The sequence below is a fragment of the Prionailurus viverrinus genome, chromosome C1 (genome assembly GCF_022837055.1).
Source record: "Prionailurus viverrinus isolate Anna chromosome C1, UM_Priviv_1.0, whole genome shotgun sequence".
Taxonomy (NCBI): Eukaryota; Metazoa; Chordata; class Mammalia; order Carnivora; family Felidae; genus Prionailurus; species Prionailurus viverrinus.
In genome coordinates, this window is record NC_062568.1 from 39571146 (window position 1) to 39592117 (window position 20972).

Below are 20972 nucleotides of genomic sequence, written 5' to 3' on the forward strand. Positions count from 1 at the left end.
GATGATTCAGGGAGCAGGGGCGCTAGGAGGAAAAGGCCCCCAGGTCACCTAACCCGCTGTTTTTGTTCTTTCCTTGCGGCCGCCCACAAATTTCGTTTGTGAAATCCTCCTGCTCCATTTTTCCGTACTCTTTTGGGGATTCAGGGTTTTTGACAGACGGGTCGGCAGCTCGGAACATAGACTTTCTGCCAGTGACAATCGGGTCCCACTATTCTAATAGAAATGTCAAGTGTGCTGGTGGTTCTCCAAACCAAAGCGGTGTCTCCCGGGCCTTTGCCTTATAAGGTGTGGGCCTAGGGCCACCTTGACAGGAAGAACATCATAGGTAGGGAACCCCTCTCTCTAAAAACCCTTTAAACTGTGGTTTTCAGGATGCCTTAAAAATGGTTTTGAGGGGCGCCTGTGTGTCTCAGTCAGTTAAGCATCTGACTTCCGCTCAGGCCATGATCTCTGAGTTAGTGGGTTCAAGCCCCCGTGTCCCGGCTCTGTGCTGACAGCTGGGAGCCTGGAGCCTGCTTTGGATTCTATGTCTCCCGGTCTCTCTCTGCCCCTCTCCTGCTCATGCGCTCTCTGTCTCTCTCTGTCTCTGTCTCTGTCTCTCTCTCTCTCTCTCTCTCAAAGATAAATAAACATATAAAAATTTTTTTTTAATATTTTTGAATTGGGGGTGGATTCAAAATTTTTAAAAAGCAACATGAAATTTTGAGTAGAAGGTGGCCTGGCAGCTGGCCCAACCGACTGAATGTTGTCTGTGAATGCATTGGGCCTTCTGCCCTTTCCTTTCACTTCTTGGCACAGCTAGGAAATGATACAGCCCCAAACAGGGTGAACAAAACAGGCTCCTTCTGCAGGCATAACCGGGCCCTTCCACCTGGAGGACCAAGGAGACCAATATCTACATACCTGTAACTCACTCCATGGCTAGAAATTTAGAAGCTCTGTTTTAAAGTTCCAGCTGGCAGGTTTTCTTAACTGTAGTTTCCAAAAGCACCCAAGACTGCCTCCTGAGTTGTCAACGCCTGGTCCCCTGTTCCCTGGGCTGTGAGGAACCACCAACACAGGAGCACAGGGCAACACTCAACTTGTCATAGTCCAGGAAATAGAGCTTACAACTTTCCATCTCCCAGACTGAACTCATGTTTCTGCTCCTAGCCTGCTTCTGTGGTCTCTAGTGTGGGACAACTCAAGTTCTTTTGCAGGCGGGATTCTCTAGCTACTATGATAATAATAGCTAAGGGCACTATGCTAAGTGCTTTTTGTGTTATATAGCTGTTCTTTCTTAAATCAGTCCTGGGGTAGGTGTTGTTGTTATTTCCACTTAAAAAGAAATCTGAACCTAAGAGTTTAGGTCATTTACTTAAACATGTAATATGTAGTGAGGCCGTATTTGAACCCAGCAATGTGACTCCCATTCTATTACCTATTGGTGTTTTAAATATCTTCCTCAGACTCTAAATTTGAGAAGGATTAAAAGATTTAAAATTTTTAGAAGTCTTAAAAGTGCAAGGAGAAAATATAAGTGAATTGCTTTTAATCTGAAAGTAAGCTTGGAGCAAAGGGCAAAATTACAAAGGAAAAGTGACAGACTTGACTATAGAATTTTTAATTTCTTTCATCAAAAAGACCCATAAAGGTAAAAGACAAGTAAAAACTATCAAAAAATTTGCAATTTGCAGGGCACCTGGGTGGCTCAGTCGGTTAAGCATCTGACTTTTGGTTTTCGGCTCCGGTCATGATCTCACCATTAGTGAGTTGGAGCCCCTCATTGGGCTCTGTGCTGACAGCATGGAGCCTGCTTCAGATTCTCTGTCAACCACCAAGCTCAGTACTGAGAAGGATATAAGTTACTTCAGTGTTTCTAGAGGGCAACTTGGCCGAACCCAGTAAAAGCCTCAAAAAATATTCACACCCTTTGCCTCAAAAACTGCATTTCTGGGAATTCATAATACAGGAATTGACAAATGTTTTCTGTAAGAGCCCAGATAGTAAATACTTTAGGCTTTGCAGGCCACATATGTTTCTGTTGCTTCTTTGTGTGTGCGCTTTTGTTTTCAAAACCCTTTAAAAATATGAGAGCTATTAGCTTCAGGGCTGTAGAAAAACAGGCTGTGGACTGAAATTGGCATGAAGGCAGTAATGTGTACAAAGAGTAGACTTCAAGAAAGTTCATCCTAGTGCATTTGGTAATAGCCAAAAAAGAAAGCATGCTAAATGTCTGAGGAGAGAAATTAGTCACAACCAGGTATGAGGAAACAAGTATTTTAAAAGTTTTAAATGTTTTTAAAAGTTGCAGAATGATATTTATTGCATGAGATAGTATTCGTGATTTATTACATTAAGAAAAGCATATCTATGTTATCTCAAATATGACATAATCATGTGTATGTACGCATAGAAAAAGATCTGGAAAGCTGTAAACACACTGAGATATTGATAGTGGTCTTGGGCTAGAGGTGAAATTGTAGATATTTGGTTTTCTGTTATGTGTGTGCTTCCTATAGTGAATATGTGTTGCTTTTGTAATAAGCAAAAATATAAGAAACTTTGCTTAGGCAGCAAAAAAGCACTTTTAACTTAGATTTTTGAGAAAATTTCCCCTGAATTCACTCTCCCAGATGGAGTTGTTTGCTGTCTCTTCCATGCTCCTTGAATTCATAACGGTCTTTTGAGTACCATTATTTACTTAATTAGAGAATGGTTAATACCATCATTTACTTAAGCATTCCCCTATTATTGGATCAGGGTTCCCAATATTTCACTATTGTAAGTTTGCCAGTTACTTTCTACCAGCCCTCTGCCAGATCCATTTTCCATCCTTCTCTGCTAAACTCTGTGCCTCTGAAGGCAGAACTTTCAAAAACTATTTTCTCTGGGGTCATTCCAGGTAGGATTTACCAATGGGTTATACTGACAATAGGTTGGAGGGGGGAAAAGGAGAAAAGTTGGGGTATTTATTCTCACCTCTTTTCCTGGTTTTGATCTCCTCCCCTTGCCCCTTCAGTCCTAGCAGTGGTCAGTGGCTTCTTATGTTGTCAGAACCTGGGTACCTCCACATCTCCTACCATCTCCATGTCATGTTATATACCTTTGCCCTCCTCTAAACCTAACCCAAAACTTCTATAAGTAGTCCCTTCAATAAAATCTCTTCTTTTTGTTTTCAATATATGAAGTTTATTGTCAAATTGGTTTCCATACAACACCCAGTGCTCATCCCAAAAGGTGCCCTCCTCAATACCCATCACCCACCCCCCTTCAACCCTCAGTTTGTTCTCAGTTAATAAAATCTCTTCTGTTGAAACATCTGAGTGGAAGTTGGTTCTTGTTAGGACAGACTGATATGTTAACACTGGTGAATATCATAGAACTCCAATCTTTTATTTCTTAAGTGACAGGCCCGGATATTCTCAGATTTTATATCTGAGATGTTGACTATTTACAAGGTAATTATAGAATGATTTCAGGTTTCCTGAAGCAGGAATTTAAATTACCGTGGGTCCAGCGTTTGGGAATGTAACACTCTGACTATTGTTCTCTACTTCTCCAATAGTTTTTGAGAAATAACACTCCATTGCATTTTATTGAAGAAATCAAAGAGTCCAGTATAGTGGTGTTCTAACTTAATGTTTTCAGTGGAATCTTTTTTTTTTTTAATTTTTTTTCAACGTTTATTTATTTTTGGGACAGAGAGAGACAGAGCATGAACGGGGGAGGGGCAGAGAGAGAGGGAGACACAGAATCGGAAACAGGCTCCAGGCTCTGAGCCATCAGCCCAGAGCCCGACGCGGGGCTCAAACTCACGGACCGCGAGATTGTGACCTGGCTGAAGTCGGACGCTTAACCGACTGCGCCACCCAGGCGCCCCTTCAGTGGAATCTTTAAGAAAATAAGTAATCTATAGGCACATAACATATAAATAAAAGCCACCTGCAGAGTTAAAGGAACCTTCTTCCTTATGTTTGAGGCATACTCTGCCCCTCTCCCCACCTTCACAGAACACCAGAGCTCTTTGGAACACAGTTTGAAAACACAGATTTAAAGAGTCCAAGTCTAGAAGATATATCCTTCATAAATTTCCAGTGTCTATTATATTTCTTTAGGTTAGATGCCTAGAATTACATAGTCTACAATATGACTACAATATGACAATTGCCCTTCAAAACACTCCTCACTGTCAATGATGTTGCCTATCTCATTACTGTGTCTATCATCAAATACACACCGACAAACAAACAAAAAAACCTTTCCTAATTTCACATCACAGTTTTAGTTGCATTTTTATTACTCCAAGTTCATTTTCCCTCAAATATCTAGCCAACTTTCCTGACATTGTTAGTGAGCAAACATCCCACTAATGTGTAATGATCAATGTATCATACATTAAGCTGTTTTATGCACTAGGCCATATTTCTGAGTCCTCTATTTCCTTTCATTCATCTTCTTTTGGATTATACTGTGCCAATGGCATAGCCTTTTAATTTCAATAAAGTAACTCTGTGCCCAAATTAGCTTTTTCAAATATTGTAAATATTTTGAAAAATAGTCTAAGTATTCTAAATAAATGCTTTCAGATGAAACTGTTGACTTTTTTCTTGTTATAAAATTAACACATTATGAAGAAAAGTTTGTGGAAACTCAAAAAATGTGAAAAAAATATGAAGAAGGAAATAAAACCCACCGCAAATACTGTAACTGTTAGCATTTTAGAGTATAATGTTCCATCTTCTCTCTCTGTATTATTTTTACAAATGTTACTAAACATACTGTTTTGTGAGCTGTTGTTTAATCATCATATATGAGCATTTCGCCATATCATTAAATGATTTATATATTTTTTGAAACATGATTTAATTTTTTTTAAGGTTTATTTTTGAGAGAGAGAGAGGGAGAGAGAGAGAGAAAGACAGTGTGAGTGGGGGAGGGGCAGAGAGTGAGGGAGACACAGAATCCAAAGCAGGCTCCAGGCTCTGAGCTGTCAGCACAGAGCCCAATGTGGGGCTTGAACCCACAAACTGTGAGATCATGACCTGAGCTGAAATCGGAAGCTCAACTGACTGACTCAACATGACCTGAGCTGAAATCAGAGGCTCAACATGACTTTTAATGACACGTTAGCCAAGGGCTCTAGAATCAGGGTCACTAGTAGCAGTGGCAGCAGGCAGTTCTCAGCTTTCTAGACTGAGTCATACCCTTTCCTCTGTCATATTAAACTCGCTTGAAGTCTCCAGTTGTTCCCTCATAGATCAACATTGCACACCTGCCCCTGCCACACCTCATAACCTGAAATCAGCTGCTAGACATGTGAAATTGGTTTTGACTGTAGTTGGCTGGATTTTAATGATTTTTGCAGCATTTGCCACCTGTATATCTTCTGTCAAGTGTATGGAAAGATGACGCAACCATAGTATATTAGGTGGTTAACAAATAAGGAAAATGTAGGTTATCCACACAAGGACTAGATTTGAATTAATTGTAAGAGTTTCCTAGCACCATATTGCACAATCTTATGGATTCCTTTTAAATCATTAACTAGTACGAATCATTTATACTTGTCTTAGAAAAGATTGAACAACTCTGGTGAAAACACAGCAGAGCTGTGATTTCTTTTAAAGATTTGAGGGTGGGGCGCCTGGGTGGCTCAGTCGGTTGGGCGGCTGACTTCGGCTCAGGTCATGATCTCGTGGTCCATGAGTTCGAGCCCCACGTCGGGCTCTGTGCTGACAACTCGGAGCCTGGAGCCTGTTTCAGATTCTGTGTTTCCCTCTCTCTGACCCTCCCCCATTCATGCTCTGTCTCTCTCTGTCTCAAAAATAAATAAACGTTAAAAAAAAAATAAAAATAAATAAATAAAGATTTGAGAGAGAAATCATTAGCATTTGTGATAGTATATTACAACTTTTTCAGTTGTTCTTAAGTTACAGTGAAAATTTACTGAACTATATAATCTAGGGGGAATCAGATATAATATTGAGGGCTACAAGTAGCTAAGGTATCAAAAGCAAAGGATAGATTTTTTTAGAACAAGTAATGTAGGTATATTTATAGGTGTTTTCCAATTCCTGGGCTTATAGGCTTCTAACAAAATTTTATTGGGTTTATATATTTATCTTTGTTCTATCACACTACACACACACACACACACACACACACAATGTATATATGTTAATTTTCATAAAATGGGAATTATATACTTTTTCACTTACTTTTCCATGTTCCTAGAGGTAAAATATAGTAAATGTCAAAACCTTGAATTATATGGACCCTTAGGGTCTGATCTCCACTCTGTCTTAATTAACACTGGATTAAATTAAGTTAAACGCTGGAATCTGAGAGCAAAAAGTTTGGGGGAGGGACACTGGATCGCCTTCCCCTGTCTTCATTTGAACATTCCTTACTAAACTGCCCAGCCCAGCCCCTGCTGATTAGTGTAGAGTGTTCTTGTGGTTTAGTACAAAGGTTATCCGCTGGAGCATATTATCAATTGAGTCATTTCCTCCAATTCTTAAACTTTCCTGAATATTTTCTTGTTTACATTAGCTATCCAGAGAAGACCCTAAAATCAATTTATTGTTGGATCCTCCCTGATACTCTTTAGTTTGTAAAATCATTTTATTGCATACTTTGTAATCTCAGAATATTTATATCCTGATTGCTTATTCCTTTGGTGTGTTTTGCTTTGGAATAAGTTGGCGTAGCTTTACAAATTTTTAACAATTTTTACGAATTGTTAACACTTTCGTAATCTATCTTTTGGATATTGCATGACAAGTATGATTATGACATTCATTTCATAGGGAATAGAACATCAAATATCTCTTAATTTCTTAGCTATTCAGTAAGAACTTTAAAAGGCTACTTTAAAATATCTAACATACAAAATCAAGTTCTTTTCCTAAACTGCACCCATATTATCTCCATTACACATCATGTTACCAAATCATTCTCGTAAAAACTTAAGGCAACAAGAGACTAGAAAGGCAAGAGGAGACAAATAGATCTCTCACATGCTGATTATACTGGGTTTTTAATTTGTTAACTAACTTCTTTTTCTGGTATTTAAGTGCCTTTGGAGACACATTTGGGCACATAGGCTGTATTATTACTCCTAATACCTTACAACTTAAAAATAATGCTAGCTTTTAAAATGCCTTCACAGGGGCGCCTGGGTGGCGCAGTCGGTTAAGCGTCCGACTTCAGCCAGGTCACGATCTCGTGGTCCCTGAGTTCGAGCCCCGCGTCAGGCTCTGGGCTGATGGCTCGGAGCCTGGAGCCTGTTTCCGATTCTGTGTCTCCCTCTCTCTCTGCCCTTCCCCCGTTCATGCTCTGTCTCTCTCTGTCCCAAAAATAAATAAACGTTGAAAAAAAAATGCCTTCACAAATATTAAATCTGACCCTAAATGATTATTGTAAGTGTTTTTATAGAATGTACTGACACTGGAATATTTGCTTATTGTGACTAATCTCAGGTTTCCACAAAAGAAATGTTATAAATGGAAAGAAAACCTTGGAAAATTAGAAAGAACATACACTTGTCTCCTTTTTTGGTGCTTATTTCAGTGTCTTTCTTCATACACATTTCCCCCCTCTTTTTCCACAAGAAAAGTTAAATATATTACCTGACAAATACAGTTACATTTTATGTTGGAAATAATAGTAAATGCAATTCAACAGATGCTTCTGTGAGGACCAATGAATTAAGTGAAAGGTGCAGGGCATTGCTTGACAGGATGAGGAAAAGCAGTGAATTTCCAGTCACCATTCACTTCTCCACACCATTTCTGGCCTCCTGCTCTCCATCTTCTTACATAGTCTTATGTTCTCTGTCAGGGTGGAGGTCCCATCCTTAATACACTCCAGAACCTAGGAAGAGGTCAGCATACAGCAGCAGCTATCTCTAAGTTGTTGCTGTTGAAGTCACAAATTAAAACTTGAAAAAAATCTTTGGTGTTACCATTTACCATAAACCTTTCATCAGCTGAAAATTACTTCCTACTTTATCCACTGTGAATCTTAAAAACACATCCCAAACATTGCTGTCTTGCCTTCCACTATCTTTTTGCTCTAAGTTATTCTTTTGCTCCTAAATATAGGCAGAAATTACACAAATTTCAATTGATTTTACCACTCATATCATGGGATGAGTTATCTTGGTTTTTTAATTTGGATTTGGAGGCAAGAGTCTTAAAGGAGGGTTTTTGAGCATTGTAGTTGCATGGAATACCAATAATTATAATTTTCTTTCCTTAGCTCTCAGGAAAAGTGAATATAGTAGTAAGAGCATAGAAAGTCTCACCAACCAAGCACAACGTAAAAGTGACTCTGAAAAGGATTCGAAAACCTTTCTCATATGAGTAGAAAAACATACCATTTCAACATTCATTTGATTTTATTTCTCCTCCCTAAAAGAGATACCAAATATTAAAAGCACCTAGTAAAGGTATATGCATACTTTAAGACAATTGTTAATCTACTTACATTTTTGTAACTATTATTGCTATGTGTACATACATACAAACAGTTCTAGGGAAACCCGGAAGAGCTTAAAAGCCATAATTATTACAAAAGATCTTCCTGATTACACAGTTCCCTGTGGCACTTGCTAATGTCATAGAATTTGTAATGTAACTTACTGAACTTGGTAGGACAGATCAGTTTACTCATTTACTCATTTGGAGATGTTTTAATAGTCATTTTAAATATGCATTGCTAAACTGAGGTCCTCAAGATTGTGCCTATATAATACACATATTTTTAAATGACATTGCATATTAGAAATATGCCAATTATTAGAAATATACAAATAGATTCTGTACTGTTACTGTGTATCAAGGCTTATGTTTTTTTGAAGTCTTTACAATGTTAGCATTACATCTTATGATGTGTATGTGTTATGCGTGTGTTTTTAATTATTAGAGATATAATTTGACATGCAATACATCAAAGTCAAGAAATGCACTACAGCTTTTCTTTTTCTTTTCCTTTTTTTTTTAGTGAAGTGCAATAGTGAAAAAGGGGAAGAGTAGAACAAAGAGATCTGTAACTGACTGTGAACAATCAATTGAGATAACTCACTACCTTTGGACCAGCTGTATTAAAGCTTTTCTAAGAATTTTATTTGGAGAAACTATTTTATGGAAAAAACATAAACCTTTCAATCTTCTTTGATGTGGTACATCACTACCTGGTAGCAACTCCCTAGAATCCAGTGCATCTAGTAAACAGAAAATTTGTCCAAAAACTATTTTCAGAATTACTTATAAAGAAAAAAATATGGTAGATTTTGTGCAGTATTTGTCATTTCCTTAAAACCACTTTTGTGTTTTGTTAATAAAACAACTTTTCTCATGAGAAACAATAGAAAATATAAATAACTATAGAGAAGTACTGAGTTACCCATACTTTCACCACCACCTACCTGTTGTTAACATTTGGGGTAGATATTCTTCTAGAATGTTTCTGTGCACATTTTTTTCTAACAGAAACCATTTTTGTTTTTAAAATTTTCTATTTTATTAATGCTCCTATTTTTATCAGTTGCTATTTGAATCATAACTCTGGGCATGGATACTGGTTGATGATCTGGGAAATAAGTCACCCTTCCCTGCCAAACCCACTTAATCTTGGAAGCCATGGACATCCCCAGTATCCAAATAGATGATGAAACCCCAAATGCCCCTTAATCCAAGGTCTCACATTCATGAGCTAATCAGATTGCTCTGCTGAGTTCAGATAATGAGAAACAGATTGGCGAGTTAGCAAACATGGCAAAAGCAAAAAGAGTATGTAAATAAATAACTATTTAAAAGCCAAATTGTGGGATGATGTCATGAAGTACAGTTGGGATCAGACAAGCCAGGGCAAATCAAAACTTCTTGCAAGTCAAGCAAGTATGAAAGCGCAGAAAAGATATGGGGAGGAGTGTGGGGAGCCAGACGTGTTCTCTCTGACCCACTGGCCGTACTTCAAAGTGATACTGACGGAACTAAAATCTGATAATGTCGTATTTCTGCTTACATACGCTTTAAAGGTGGCTTCACGGGCTCTTTGTGATCTGATCCCACCCTACCTCTCTAGTGCCACCATCAGAATCTGCAGTTGTATGCTTTGCTCTATCTGTGCCGAGTTTCCCTCTGTCTAAAACAGTCACTTCTTCTGAGAAGCCTTCTCTGATTTCTGGTTTATGACAGGTGGCCTTACTAGGTGCTTCCATAGCACCCTTTAACCTCCAAGGCTGCAGGGCCCAACACCTCACATAGTACCTGGATTATAATAGGCCTTCAAATTGACTAGACAAAGCACCAGGAGAGAAGCAGACATCTCACAAGTATGCACGAGATTGCATGTGGCCAAGAAAAGAGGGAGAGAGAAGAAAAGGCACCCAGATGTGGTGCTACTTGAGATTTTTTGGATCCAGTTTTGGCATATGTGATCCCTTCAATAACTGCACTACTATGCACGTAGTCGGGTCCTGTTCGTTGGTTTGCACACAGTGATTAGCACAAACATACAAAAGGGCAAGGGTGATATTCAAAATATTGAACAGCTGTGGTATACTGCGGTGCTGTGAGGGCAACGTTGGGGTTAGCCCGCAGCAGGCAGTCTCGACCAAGGCAGCAGCCTGACAGGCACCAGGCACATGCCTTCAGGTACACAGCACTATTGCCAGAAGTGTTATCTTCCATAAAAGGGCTTGGCCTACTATGAGCACATGGCATTGTGGTCTAGTGTAGACAGCTGTGGCCTGCTGGTTGGCAGGTACCAGGTTGGTCTCATCAGTAGTGCCCACCTGGGGTCCTTGGGGCCAGATTGACCAGATTAGCTGACATGGACAGTGGGTACTTATTAATTGGTTTGGAAGCATTTCGATGTCTTAACAACCATGTAGCCATACTGATGTTATTTACTGAATATTAGCCTTACAGAAGGGCTTATTTAACTTGCACTGGGCGCTGAGCAAGAGGAAAAGGAAGGGATCAGATTTCATTACTGGACTTTGGGCTTCCCCAGAACTCCGGGGTCTATAAGGTTACTCATCCATGACTGTAGTACAAAGGAGAAAACGATAAATGCCTTAAAAGAAGAGCTGTTGGGTCACAGGTTCAACAGTATCCCATACTGCTCACCTAGTTATATATAAGAAAGGATCACGTCCTTTTTGGGACCAATAAGTTGAGATTAACATTGTCATTGGATCAAGGTCTGTTTTCCGCACTGCTTGTTGGTAATAATTGAGCAATGTCTTACTTTTTGGCCTCCACTGTATGACCCAATTCCTTTTGTTTGGGAAGACACCTGGGACTCTGTGCAGGTAGTCTGTGTTGTATGCATCCTGTGGTTGGTGCGTGGCTAAAGGGGTACACTGAGACCACTACACTTACAGCTTTAGGTTGGGACCAATGAGATAATTCTAGGTCAGGCTTTTTCCCTGGAGCTTGGCATAAAACAAAAGAAAACAAAACAAAAACAACAGCAACAAAAACACACACACGCACACAAACAAAAAGATTGGCTCAAAACACTATTCCCACAAAAGGCCACTTTGCAAAATTTGGGGAAATTCAGGTATGAAAAGAAGGTGAAATGAGTGGGTTTCAGCACTCTTTCAAGAAGACTGATCGAAGGGAGTGGAGGGTTGAGCCTTAAGACTTACTACCCAACTCATGGGCAAGGGAGCAGGGTAGAACTGACCAGGTAGCACAGCCTCAGGCTGGTTAGAGTGAAGAAAAGGCACAACCGCTGAGGCTTTTCCAGAAGTGGGTTATTGGGACAGCTAGTGTAAGCAGCTCACTTCTGGCACTGAAGAGATCCTTGTTTGGTGGTGGAGCTTAGGGGTAGGGGGTGGGGCTAGGTGTGCTGAGGGACCTCAACCCAACAGTGGTGGTCTTTTGGCAAGCTTTTCAGAGCCTTTCATTGATTACCAATCACTTTCTAACAGGGAAGAGCACTAGGGAGTCACTTCCCTGCCTGGTGTTGGCTCCTGGATAATCTTTCACATGTGGGTACTTAATTCAAGGAGCATTTGTGTTTTGACAAATAATTTTTACAACTTATTTTCCATACCAATGCCAGGTTTACACTGATTAAGATTCACACAGTTATTTGTATGCAAAATCTTTCCTAATTAGTTAATTAGTATATCAAATCTGCATGCCTGTTTATCATGTTCCCAGCACTAGGTTTTCGAAAAATTCAGACAACATGTAAGATATAGTTTCTATCCTCAAGGAATGTATAATTCAAGAGAGAAGATTAGCATTCAGCAAACAATGAAGCAAGAAATGAGTGATGAACTAGGATGCTGATGAGAAGTATAATTCAAATGCAGGAGAAAAGAATCTGGTACAGGTTAGAATAAGAGACTGTTGCAGGAAAATGAGACTCAATACAGGCCCTCAGGATGGAAAAATTTTAGAAGAGGATGAAAGAAGAACAGCTTTCCTGACATAAGAAATCACCTGAACCAAGGAACAGAGGCAGGACATGAACATTAGGTACTCAGGGGCATCCAGGAGAGATGTGTGACAGGAATGAGGGCAGGTACATGGGAAATAAGTTTGGGTAGGTAAGGTAGAGCCCTATTTCTGTCACCTCAAAAGTCAGTCAGTTTGAACTCGACTTTACAGACCACTGCTGTTCAATAATAATGCCACGTATGTAATTTAAAACTTTCTATGTCACACTAAAAAAATAAAAAGAAACAACTGAAAATAATCATATATTTTCCCTAACCCAATATATCTAAAATATTACCGTTTTAACATGTAATCAATATTAAAAAATTTTACACTGCTTCAGTTGTTAAATTTAAATTAAAGACAAATTCATTTCCTCACTTGCACAAGCCACATTTCAAATGCTCAATAGCCACACGTGTCTAGTATTGGGCAACATAGCTATAGACAATTGCGAGATTATTTAGCAGCTGAATAATAAGCCAAAGTTGAATAGTATCTTGGGAGAATTTGTTGTCAATGAAATGCAGAGTGCATTGAAGGGTGTGATGATTGCGGGTGAAGAGGGAAGTTAGATTTGGAATGAGTTATATGTGGGTGCTGAAATGGTTGCCATGGGACAGGGCAAGAGGATAGGGCAAATCTGAGAGATGCTTCAAAGAAATAATTGGTGTGCCTTGATGACTGACTGGTAATGAGAAAAGAAAAAAAATAATTCACAAGTGGTAGCCAGCCTCCACACAGCCCTCAGTGATCCTCGCCTCCAGGTGTGGTATGTGTGACCAATAGAATAAGGCCACAGTGATAGTACTTCACTTTCAAGATTAGATTATAAAAGATACTCTGGCTTCTGTTTTGGTGTTTCTCTGTCTTGGCTCACTTACTCTGGAGAAATGGAGCTGCTATGCTGTGAGCAGCTCCGTGGAAAGGCCTATGTAGCAAGGAACTGAAGCTTGACAATGAGCCCATAAGTGAGTTTGGAAGGGGGTCCTCCTGCCCCAAATGAGCATTCAAATGACTGTAGTCCTAGCAAACACTGTGACTGCAACCTCAGGAGAGACTCTGAGCCAGAACTACCTCTCAGCCTCTCTCTGATTCCTAAACCTCAGAATCTGAGAGAGATAATAAATATTTGTTATTTTAAGCTGCTAAACTTGGGGGCAAATTGTAACAGCAACACAGAATGATTGTATCAAGCAGTAAGAAAAAGATAACTTCGTTTAAAATAGGCAAGAGACTTGAACAGCCACTTTACAAAAGAAGAGAGGCAAAGAAAAAAAGTGCTCAATTATTATTAGACACCAGGGAAATGCAAATTGAAACCACAATGAGATAACACTACCCACACATCAGTAGGGTAAAAATAAAGACTGAAAGCATAAAATGTTGATGAGGATGTGGAGCAACCAGAATTCTCTTAAAATTAAGATATAATTCATGTACCAATCAGTTCACCCATTTAAAGTATACAATTTAATGACTTTTAGTATAGTTCACCCATCACCACAATACATTTTAATTTTTTTTTTCAACGTTTTTTATTTTATTTTTGGGACAGAGAGAGACAGAGCATGAACGGGGGAGGGGCAGAGAGAGAGGGAGACACAGAATCGGAAACAGGCTCCAGGCTCCGAGCCATCAGCCCAGAGCCTGACGCAGGGCTCGAACTCAGGGACCGCGAGATCGTGACCTGGCTGAAGTCGGACGCTTAACCGACTGCGCCACCCAGGCGCCCCCACCACAATACATTTTAAAGTATTTTTATTACTCCAAAGAAACCCAATACCTCTTAGCTGTCACCCTTCCTGAACCCTAGTCTACTTTTGGCTCTGTACATTTGCTTATTCTGGACACTCATGTTAATTAAATCACACAATATTTGGTCTTTCACACTTGGTTTCTTTCACTTAACATAGTGTTTTCAAGGTTCATCTATGTTGTAGCATGTAGCAGTACTTCATTTTTTTCATAGCCAAATAATATTTCATTATATGAATATGTCACTTTTTTTAACCCATCAGTTGATACATACTTGTTTCTACTTTTTGGTTATTATGAGTAGTTATAAACATTTGTGTGGACTATACTTTCATTTCTTTGGGGTATATACATAGGAGTGGAATTACTAGGTCTTATGGTTGTCTATATTTAACCAATTGAGGGATTCTCAAATTTTTTCAAAATGGCCATATAATTTTACATTCCCACCATCAGTATATGAAGATTATTATTTCTCTGTATCTTCATCAACACTTATTACTGTTGGTCTTTTTGATTATAACCATCTTAGTACCAAGTCGTATCTCATTGTGGTTTTGATTTGTACTTTCTTGATGGCTAATTATGTTGAGTATCTTTTCATAAGATTATTTATCATTTGTAGATCTTCTTTGGAGAGCTGTCTATTCAGATCCCTTGCTCATTTTTAAATAGAAGGATCTGTGTCTTTTTAAAATTAAGTTGTAATAGTTCTTTACATGTTCTAGGTACAAAATCTTTATCAAATACTACATTTGCAAAGTTTTTTTCCTATTCTGTGGGTTTTCTGCAACCAGAATTCTTTTTTTTTTTTAAGATTTATTTTTAGAGAGAGAGAGTGCAAGTGGGGGAGGGGGAGGAAGGGGGAGAGAGAGAGAGAGAGAGAGAGAGAGAGAGAATCTTAAGCAGGCTCCATGCTCACCACTGAGCCCGATGCGGGGTTTGATCGCATGACTCTGGGATCATGACCTGAGCCAAAATCAAGAGTGGGATGCTCAACAGACTGAGCTACCGAAGTGCCCCTAGAAAGAGTACTTAATCCAAAATGGTATAAACACTTTTGAAAAACATCTTGGGTTACATAATTTGCCCAAGGTCACTAAAGTCAGCATGCTAGGGACAAGACAGGACCAACTACATTAATTTCTAGGATCTGCCTGTAGGAAAATGAAAATGTGGTGCACCTTGTTAAAAACTTGTTAAAAATAGAACATTAAACCAAATGCAGAGCCTTTCTAAGCATGAGGCCTTGTGAGACACAGGCTATATGCACATGAAGCTAAGGGAACAGGGAAGATTATATAATCTTGGGCTGTTTAACAGGAAAGCCCATGCTCTTTCCAATAAACCGTACTGCGTTGAGGGATCCATTCATTTTTTTGTGCACACTGAATGAGACTTTTTGTGCACACTGAATGATGGCAATGTCAGATGGTGATATAAAATATTGATGTCCCAGAGCTGTTTAAAAACTGAATTGCAGGTCAGAAGTTCCTTCTGGGATGCCTGTTTGTCTTTTGTTCAGTGGGCATTCAGTACATACATTTGATCTAAGTTAGAAAAGTAACTTTTGACCAAAGTCTTGACAGTATCTTCTTAAATGTTAATTTGCTAGGATTAACTCTTTTAACTCCCCTCCCTCTGAAATGCTTCACTGAATTCCTTTTTTCTGACAAATGTGCCAATGCTTTAGCGGTGATGAAATGTTTGCTGCTGGACATCTGGGTGTATTGGGATACAGAAGAACATTCTTCTGAATCAACAGTGGATCGTAATGTATAAGGTAAATCTTGAGTAATTTTGAGTATACTTTGAGTAATACTTTGAGTATTTTGAGTAAGCTACGTTCTGAATAGAATTAGGCTTTCGTTGGTAACAGTTAACTTTCAGTTTTGTTGGTGAAGACGTTATCTATCACCTCTTAATGGGACAGATTTTTGCCTGCTATTGAAGAGGAGTAGGGGATCAATAACTTTTCAAAAAAACTTGAAATATACCAATCCTAATGTAAAAGAAGTTCTGCTGTGGTAAGGTTAGGATTAAACTACATCAGTGTCCTATTATCAAGCGTTATTTCATCTGATCCTCAAACGAGAGAATACTAAGCTTATATTTTTAGTTAAAAAAAAATCTTCAAATTCAAGCAAAGTCTTTCATGTCAATCTCCGCTAGTCAAACGACGCCGGTGAAGCCCAGCCCAAGAGAGCCTCCAGGGATCCACTTCTCTTTGCCCAGTCAGCGGGCGTCAGCGGGCGTCAGCACTCAGCCGCTACTCTAGCGATGCCGCATCTCGCCTTCCGCCTTCGCCTAGGCCCCGCCCCCTAGCCAAGCCCCGCCCCGTCCGCTTCTTCCGCTCTCCACCCATTTCCTCCCGCTGGGGTTTTCGCCCTGCCCCTCAGCGCCCTCCGGTAGCGGAAAATCCCGCAGTGGGCCTCTCTGGCCGCCTGGAGGACTTGTCATCTGTGTCTGGAGGCGCCCGGCGGCGGCGGCGGCGGCGGTGGGCGGGTCTGAAGTGCGGCGCGACGAGCCACTCTTGTGCGCCTGCTCTGACTACTTTCAGTTTGTGGGTGTCTTCACCATGGGGCTGCCAGAGGCGTGGAGCTTCATGTGCAGGTGAGTGAGCTAGCGAGCTGCCAGCGCAGGCTCCGGGGCTGCGCTCGCCGAGGTGGCAGAGGGTTGCAGGTGGCGACTGCCTGGCCTCGAAATTTCTAGTCACTTTTGGAGGCTCAGCTCTTAGATCTGAGCCCGGGCCCCTTTCTGTTATGTCGCTCTTACTGTGTTTAGGCGCCTTCTTCGCAGCATCACCTTCGTTTTCTGCTATTCTGGTTCGTATTCAGCCTTGACCCTGTGGTGTCTCCGCATTGGGTGGGGACCCCCAAATGTGGGGCAACGATCAGGTGGAAGGGGCGGGAGGTGTAGGAATTCACCTGAGGCAGAACAAAGAAGATAGAAGTTTATTGACTATATCGTAAGGGAGCCGCGAGCAGGACTGCATGGAAGAGGCTGCACGGAGGCCGTGAATGGGCCTGTTTTTAAAGGGGAAAGTTGAGGAGGTGTGGCCACGTATGGAATTCATTTCTTGGCAACTGTGCCTAGTGGTAAGTAGCTCATTGGTCGGTTAGGGCCACTAAATATCTCGAGATGGGTCGCCTGATGGGCCGATATGTATTCTGCGTTCCGTTGCTCAAGCCTGTGTGCCTAAAAGCGGTCTCCCCAGGGCACACACAACTTTCTTTACTTTCGACTCCCATTTCTTTCCTTTCTTCAAAGCTGAGTATAGTTTGGGGGGACACGCGGGGTTTCAACTCGGAGGATTTTCGTGCTGTGTTTTGTGCGGCTAACAAACGCTCCTGCTTTGGCAGCTGTTACACCTGTGCACGTGGTGTGCCTTTCTCGTTCAGTTCTGTTGGCTGGCTCCAGCGTTAATACAGGTGTACCGAACATCCAGGTTAGTGTTGTGGACACATATTGTGGTTTGGTGTAGTATGTGTGCGAACTTGGTGTTCAGCTTTTGAAAGTGCTGCTGAATGCATCTTGAGCTCAGTTAAGGAGTCGTAATGAGTTTAGGAAGTTAGGCTGCATCAGTCTTGAGGCTTACTGCCTGCCCCTGTGCATTCAGGTAGCAGCTGTGACCACTTGAAAAGAGAGCCATCTTATTTACTCCATAACTTCAATTGCTGGGTTCTTTAGCTTTTGAGTTTGCCTTGGGGGAAAGGGATGGGAGCATTTCTTTGGTTTAAGAACAGTGGTTACTGCTTTAGGGGAAGATGTCTGGTTGTTTAACATTGTATTCACAGACCTGGATCTCAATAAAAGAAAAGTGGAAGAGTTTCTTTTCTGTTTTGTTTTGTGTTTTTACTTAAGTAATCTTTACCCCCCCCCCCCCAACTCATGTGGGGCTCAAGCTCACAACCTTGAGATCAAGAGTTTCACGCCTTTCTGGGGTACCCGCGTGGCTCAGTCGGTTAAGTGTCAGACTTTGGCTGAGGTCACGATCTCCAGATCTCCAGGTTCCTGAGTTCGAGCCCCACGTGTGGCTGGCTCTGTGCTGACAACTCAGAGCCTGGAGCCTGCTTCAGATTGTCTTCCTCTGCCCCTCTCCACTCACCACCCCCCCCCCCCATACAAATAAACATTAAAAAAAAAAAAAAAGAAGAAGAAGAGTTGCATGCTCTTCCGACTAAGTGAGCCAGGTGCCCAGCAATGTGAATGCTTTCTTTTTTTTTAATAGCATTTTATTTTTTAAAGTAGGCTCCATGCCCAGTGTGAGATCTCAAACTCACAACCCTAAGATCAAGAGTTGCACGTTCTACCAGCTGAGCCAGCCAGGCATCCCGTTTGTTTTTGTTTTTTTAATACCTTGAAATTAGTTGTCCCTGTGTCTCTGAACATGGCAAATATTAAGAAAATCACATGTCATTATTGCTGCTGCTTTTTGAAGTTGTGAGTAAACACCGGATTATTTGAGAAACAAATAGGAAGACATATTGGTTAACAAAATTAACTGACTTGGGAAAGAATCTGACACCCCTAGAGTTCAAGTTGGCTTTATTCCACCCTCTGATCTCAAGGTTGCAGACTGGTTAGGTGAGTCCCGGACCATTTTTGGGGTTTAAGTCAGGTCTTTTCCAGGACCTTGGAGTGGATATTACCCTAGCAAAGCAGAGACCTGAGGCCAGTGTCATCTAGTCTACAATAGCCTAACCCACAAATGTATTAAGGAATAGGGTGCCACAGAGTGCTTTTGAGAGGAAATAAGTCCTCTCAGCTGTGGTTGACATTGTTGGGCAGTCCCCTCTTGAACTCTGGTTTCCCTTGACTTTTCTGGCACTGTCTTTCCCTCCTCCCTCTCCACTACTTCTTATCTTGCCCCAGTGCCAGTACAGCCCTTGGGTTTTTTTGGGGGGAAGGTTCCAAATAAAGCACAGTTCTCTGAAGAAAACTCTCAAATGTGTATGTCTAATCTTGATTTATCCAAAGTGCTAGTGCTGGCCACACTCACCTGAATGTCTCATTTGTACCTCAACTGTAACTTGCACGTAAGTGTAACCCTTACTCCTCATCTGCACTTCCAATTTCTTGGAACTCTTATTATTCTTCTACGTTTTTAAAGTTATGTAAATTCTCCCACATTCCCAATTCTTATTTCTGACTGCTGATTCAAATTTGAACAATCGTTTCAAATTTTTCGCTTGTTCATTTTGCAGAAACTTGTTGGTGGACTTCTTCCCAGTTTGAATAGCTTCCGCATCTCACTGCCAGGTTAATCTTGCTAAAGTTCAGTTCAGTGTCTGCCATTCTTCTCCTAAGAAGGTCTTAAAGGTGTCCTCCTACCTCTGGAATTAAATAAAAATTTCCCAGCCCGATTTCAAAGATTTGGCCCCAATTTACTCATGAATTCTACCAGACTTTTATATTCTAGCTTCTGGGAGTTCTAGGCACTTTTGTTATCCTGTAGCCAATCTGGACTACTTGTTATCTTCCTTATTAAGGCCTTGAAGTCCCAAAGGAAAGCAGACAAGAAACAGATGTTTAAATAAAAGTAATAGTTATAAACTCTGATAGTGTCTTAACAGAAAAGTATAAGTATGAGAAGAATGGGATTTAGAAAGGAAAGAGACGGTCAGGGAGGCTCTTCAAAGAGATTGATCTTTTAAGTTGTTAAAGGCACTCAGTGCCTTATCCATTTGCTGTGTACTCTGTTGAACTACACTATTTTGGTTCTTCTTGAGCTGCCTCTTTTTCACTACATACATAGTTGTATCTGAAGGCTCAATATTTGATTCCCTTATATTTTTTTCTGTGTTAGGAGTCACAGACCCAAATGCAGAGGCTAGGAAGGAAGCGTTGAGTGATGCTGTCTAGATGACAGCACTGGGGACTAGTAGGGAACTATGAACTAGAGAAAGTGCTCTGTCTAAAGGAGCCAGCTTCTCAGCCCCAGGCATTGTTGCCATTGTAGAATGTAGACCTGCAGTTTCCGTAACTAATTTTTCTGGGAAACTGCATTTTTAGGTGGAACCTTTTGGTTTTAAATGTTTGTTGTTTTCAAACACTGCTGACCGACAAAACACATTTGTAGACCCAGCATTCAGGCCACTAATTTTCAACTGCAGATCCTTCATCTACTCCTCATAGAAAGCTGGCAGGTAATTTTGTGACATGTCTTCAGTTCTAACTTTTCTTTCAGACTCCAGTCTGCTTGCTCTTGAATGTTTCTACTTACGTCAGTACAGTCTCAAGAAACTGAAAATGGAATTCATATTTCATTCTACAAACCAGCTAGTTTCCTTGCCAGCCTTTTCAGTGCCTATATTCTCAGCTATTCTCGCTTGAAATCTTGGAATTGCTGTTGACAAAGTTCTTTTCCTTGAATTTTTACCAATAGTTCCTAGTAAATCATTCCTTTGTTTCTGCGGCTGCTGTTTGTCAGTTCATGCCTGAATTACCTGGCCTTGGGTTTGATTTTTTGTTCTCTTCATCTTCTCCCTTGCCTACTTCTGCTGTAATCTTTATTTAAGCACTATTTTCATGATCTCATCTTAAAAAAAATTCATGAAAAGTTGTTTAATTTTGTAAACTCGTGAGTGCCTTATTGGTTAATTGCAAAAAATCTCCTGACTGATAATGTTCTTCTCCTTCTAAGTCAGTTGTTTTTACCTTTGGCATTTATCAGAATCACTTGGGAGGTTTGTTAAACACAGATTTCTGGGCTCACTCCACAGTTTCTAATTCAGTGGGTCTGGGGTGGGGCCAAGACTTTGC

The 20972-nt window shown here is 40.5% G+C and overlaps 1 protein-coding gene across 3 annotated transcripts in view; it reads left to right on the top strand.

Annotated features, from left to right (window-relative positions):
* HIBCH (3-hydroxyisobutyryl-CoA hydrolase) overlaps positions 1–20972 on the top strand; it is a 114106-nt gene that overhangs the window by 1003 nt on the left and 92131 nt on the right. The window contains exon 1 of one of the 3 annotated variants that reach the window (XM_047869101.1): positions 16523–16820. The exons of 1 other annotated variant lie outside the window; for it this stretch is intronic. In XM_047869101.1, the coding sequence (XP_047725057.1) occupies positions 16786–16820 (35 nt within the window). In that variant the 5' untranslated portion in view covers positions 16523–16785. Of the gene's footprint in view, positions 1–16522; positions 16821–20972 lie in introns of those variants that run through there. One more of the 3 variants, XM_047869099.1, reaches the window with a different exon arrangement.